At 39.2% G+C, this 4183-nt stretch overlaps 1 protein-coding gene across 1 annotated transcript; it reads right to left on the reverse strand.

Moving 5' to 3' along the window:
• Window positions 1-448: 448 nt before the first annotated feature.
• LOC117482359 lies at window positions 449-3979 on the reverse strand. Its single transcript, XM_034130468.1, has 4 exons — window positions 3853-3979; window positions 3649-3730; window positions 3076-3405; window positions 449-2162 (listed from the first exon to the last, which is right to left on the reverse strand). The coding sequence occupies exons 2-4, from the start codon at window positions 3710-3712 to the stop codon at window positions 1765-1767; spliced, it is 792 nt and encodes a 263-aa protein (XP_033986359.1). The 5' UTR covers window positions 3713-3730; window positions 3853-3979; the 3' UTR covers window positions 449-1764.
• Window positions 3980-4183: the final 204 nt, after the last annotated feature.

Consider the following 4183-nt stretch of genomic DNA (forward strand, 5'->3'; position numbering starts at 1 on the left):
TTTTGCAGTGCAATATGTGGTGTACTGTAGGTGTAGTTAACAGTATACTTAATTAGTCAAAGATAATATTTTTATAAAAATAAGATTGTCAGAGGCAGTGTTAGTCAAAACTATTAATGTGAGTGTGTGTGTTCATGTGTGTCTATCCATGTGCAATTGAATTGAAATAACCTCGTTGTCAATCACCCAGTTTGCTCTCAGCTGAGCAGTGTCTTATTAAACACACACACACACACACACACACACACACACACACACACACACACACACACACACACACACACACACACACACACACACACACTCTAGATATGTGTGTGTGTCCCCTTATGTGCCCAATCCCCCCATGTGAATCACACCTGGCACACACAATACATGTTCAGTGTCTATTCTTTGTATATTTACTGCAGTTGTTCCTGTATACCAGTAATCTGATACAATATTTACAGTTTGAAAGGGTGTTAAATGAAATTTGGTGATGATTAATGGTTTTTGTGTTAATGTAATAGCAGTTAAAACAGGACCGGTCAAATTTGACCGTGAACACCAAAGTAAGAGGGGGGAAACGAAGGCAATAGGAGGGTTAAAAGCCTCTCACATGCCTTCTCTGAAGTGGGGCATTGAGGTGTTAACAATGCAGGGTTTTAGCCTCAGAGCTGGGTGGGTCCTCCAGCTTTAACCTATACTGTACCTGCAAAGACACAGGGCTGAGTGGAGATGGAGACCAGGAGAAAAGATTGGTATCCGTTATCTTACTCGTCTGCTGCACTCAGGACACTCGATGTTGATCAGATTTAAAACCCAAATGCAACCCTGACAACCTAGGCTCTATCTGTCACTGCATGTTCACATTATACTCTAACAAATACTGTAAATCAATCCCTTTTTTTTTTTTAAATATTTGGTTCACCCGAATCGCAAAAATGCATTTCATCACTCAGTGATTTTTAGCTACACAGATTTCATTCTGATTGCCCAGGTGTCCGATATTAATCTCTTAATTTTCTGCAACCGGTCCAATAAAACTGAAGAGCATTGGATGTCAGGAGTGTGGCTCAGAAGATTGTAGTCTCCCAATAAACCTGAAACAGTTATTTGCCATATCTTGCACTCATCATAGTTCACCAGAGGGCAGCATCCACCCACACAACAGAGTCAGAGACATTGCATGAGGGAGATTTCCTGTGTCTGGCTTTTTGATATTTCACACACAAATGCTTCTGTGTGTCCGAGGGGGAATTCACAGCAGAGCTCATCTTTTGAGGACTGCTTTTTACTCGCGATTGACAGATAATTTTTTTTCTCTTGCAGAAAGTGTGCATTCCCACAGAAGCCGTAGATGGACAATCATCCCGTTGAGACATAGTGGGCACACTATGTCTTTCAACAGACATTTTCATCTCACTCTCTCAGAAATAAATACAATCTAATCCGTGGCCATAGGGTGTACAGTATATCTTCAGGCTGAACTTAAGTAGTAGCCAGAAGGACTTTTTAAACATCTGAAGTTATGTGTGAGTGTGTGTAATGAAACCAGTATGTGCTGCTCACTCATGCGTGACTCTATCAAAACAAAACAACAAAGGTATTTTTTTAAAAGCTGAAAAGTAGAACCATATATCTTTGGACCAATTTAAAACACTTATATCTTGGATTGTTAGAAATGCACACAATGTAGTACCTCTTTGTTACTAATCAATGTTAATCACTTTACCCCTGATATCTTACCCAACTCCATTATGTGGATTTACTTTGTCAAATCCATTATTTCAGTGTGACAGCAAGTGAAATTAAAACAAAGAAAGATGTCCACATAGGTCGCTGTGATCCAACTCCGTTCCTGGCTCGGGTTTTATGAACCTGTGCTCTGGCTCTCTGCGCATGCAGGTCAGGATTCTCAACCAAAGAACTAGCAATGTATCTACCAGATGCTGTGCTCTTCAAGGAACAGTTGTAGGGAACACCTGAAAGATTGTGCTCCAGGTAACTATGGATAGTCAGCCAACCGTTGTGCACCTGTTTCGTAGTGTGTTGCTTCACAGAGCCATCTGAGAGATTGTGGGAGCCGTGAAACCAGTGCACATCTCCGTCCGGGTAGACATGTCTGAAGGTGCAGGTGGGACGGCCCTCATTCCAAACACCCTCAACGGACCAACAACACTCTGAGGGGAAGACCATAAGAAGAGCATCTAAATTAACTTTAAAAATGCACTTCAAGACATAGTACTCACCGATTTCCACAATCAAATCTATACCAATCACAAGGGAGCAGTGTTGGAAATTGAATTTACTCAAATATCACAGTGCAGAGCCCTACAGTCCAGTAATTAAGCAGCTAATCCATAAAGGGCAATTGGCTACCCTGCTCCACAGTCCTCAAAAGCAAACCACCATAAATGTCAAAATCCAAACATAAACGATATTCAAAGATAACATTTAACTTCATCCTAATATGTAATCCTTCTTAAACATCATTGTCTTGTACATTTAAATGTATTTCTTTTTCTAATCTTGCTTACAGTACTTTGATTTGCCCCATTTGCAACCAGACTGCCAGTCATGGTCACACATGCTACATTTAAAAATGTATATACTGTATATGCTAAAACGATATTCTCCTCTGCATATATTTATTTATCAAGTCGCCTATTAAAAAATGAGAAAAAGTGCTAGAAAAAAATATTTGATCTAGACTAACACATGATATTAGTTACTGAAGCTTTCAAATAAATGTATTGGAGGGTAGAAGAAAAGATTACAGAAAAGATATATACTCAAATAACTCAAATGTATACTATTACTATAACTGTTATCTCTATTGAGCTGTTATTTATGAGCAGGTCTCCCCTTTCCAAAGCAAGCAACAATAAGCCAACAAAGGCTGTTAGGAAGAAGACTATTATTTAGTAAAACGAATGTTAACAATACATAATTCAAAATATATAACAAATACGCTTTTAAAAATGTTTTTATAAAGAAGCAGGACATGCATTTAACACGTATGTTAGTCCACAAGGATGCACACAACCCAACTGGGTGAGTCACACTGAATGTAAACACACTGTTGACACTGACCTTGTACCTCCACGATTGTTTTTGCATCGGAAGCTCCACGGTTGGATTGTAGTTTGCAGGTGTAAGGCTTTGAGTTTCCGCTCTCCAGTGGCCGCACTCTTTTAAAGATGAGGGACAGTTGTCCATGTTTGTACTCACAATGGAAGTCACTTCGGCTGTGGGGTTTGATTTTTCCTTCCTTGTCTACTGAACAGAGAGAAGTTTGGTTTTGGATCCACGCCATTTGTTTGATTGATAGTCCATTTGGAGATGAGGACACGTCGCAGTTTAGGGTAACCTGTTTGCCGCACTCCGCAGTAATCTTGGGACTCACATTCAGTTTCACCAACTCTGTTGACAAAGATACAAATATTATACGGAAATACAGAAGAACAAAAGCTCCATGTTTGTTCAGCATTGTCATCAGCACAATTCCAGCTACTTTTGGGAACTATAAACTCGACTTGATATCTAAACTTTTAGAGAAAAGAGCCAGAGATAGTTTTCCTTCTGTATAACCATAATAATTTTTGACCTACGATGAGTATTGGTTCTGAACAAATGAGTTTAAACTTAAAAAATAACTTTACATACCTTGTGTTGTTAGAGTAAATGCATTTAAAAGCCAGAGAAGTGTATGCAATGCGGTGTACTCCATTGTCTCTTTTGCATTCTTCTGTAACAAAGAGAGCAATCACATACAAAAAAGTTTACACACCGCACGTTTTTCTGAAGGCAAGTTGAAACTTGATCTTAGTAGACTGGTATTTTAAAAAAATATGAAAGTCTGGAACTGACCTCAGGATGATTTGTGCTTCTCCTCAGCTTTTCCCAAGTAGTCTGTGATTCCTTACTAGCATGAGTATCGTCCTTGAGACTTGTTCCTAAGGGCAGAATGTTAATGATTACAGTATTATAAAGAGAAACGACCAGGAAGGCTTATCTCTTCGGAGGGACTGTGCTGGAGAGTGTGTGTGTCAGAGAAAGTGAAAGAAACACAGAGTGATGGCCTATTCATAAATCAAATAAAGCTGCAACAAGCAGAGACTTGTAAGATCCTCTTTGATGTGTTGCAGCAACTCGTTTTACTGAATTCAACTCTCATAAAGATTTTCCCATGATGTCACCA

Source organism: Trematomus bernacchii, unplaced genomic scaffold (assembly GCF_902827165.1).
Source record: "Trematomus bernacchii unplaced genomic scaffold, fTreBer1.1, whole genome shotgun sequence".
NCBI classification, from domain to species: Eukaryota; Metazoa; Chordata; class Actinopteri; order Perciformes; family Nototheniidae; genus Trematomus; species Trematomus bernacchii.

Bases quoted from the DNA above. Each gene is read 5' to 3' on its own strand.
- LOC117482359 (XM_034130468.1), bottom strand. From the start codon at position 3,712: ATGGAGTACACCGCATTGCATACACTTCTCTGGCTTTTAAATGCATTT. The intron at 3,406-3,648 runs GTATGTAAAGTT...CTTTGTCAACAG, and splicing joins ATTTACTCTAACAACACAAG to AGTTGGTGAAACTGAATGTG. The intron at 2,163-3,075 runs GTCAGTGTCAAC...TCTTCCCCTCAG, and splicing joins AACAATCGTGGAGGTACAAG to AGTGTTGTTGGTCCGTTGAG.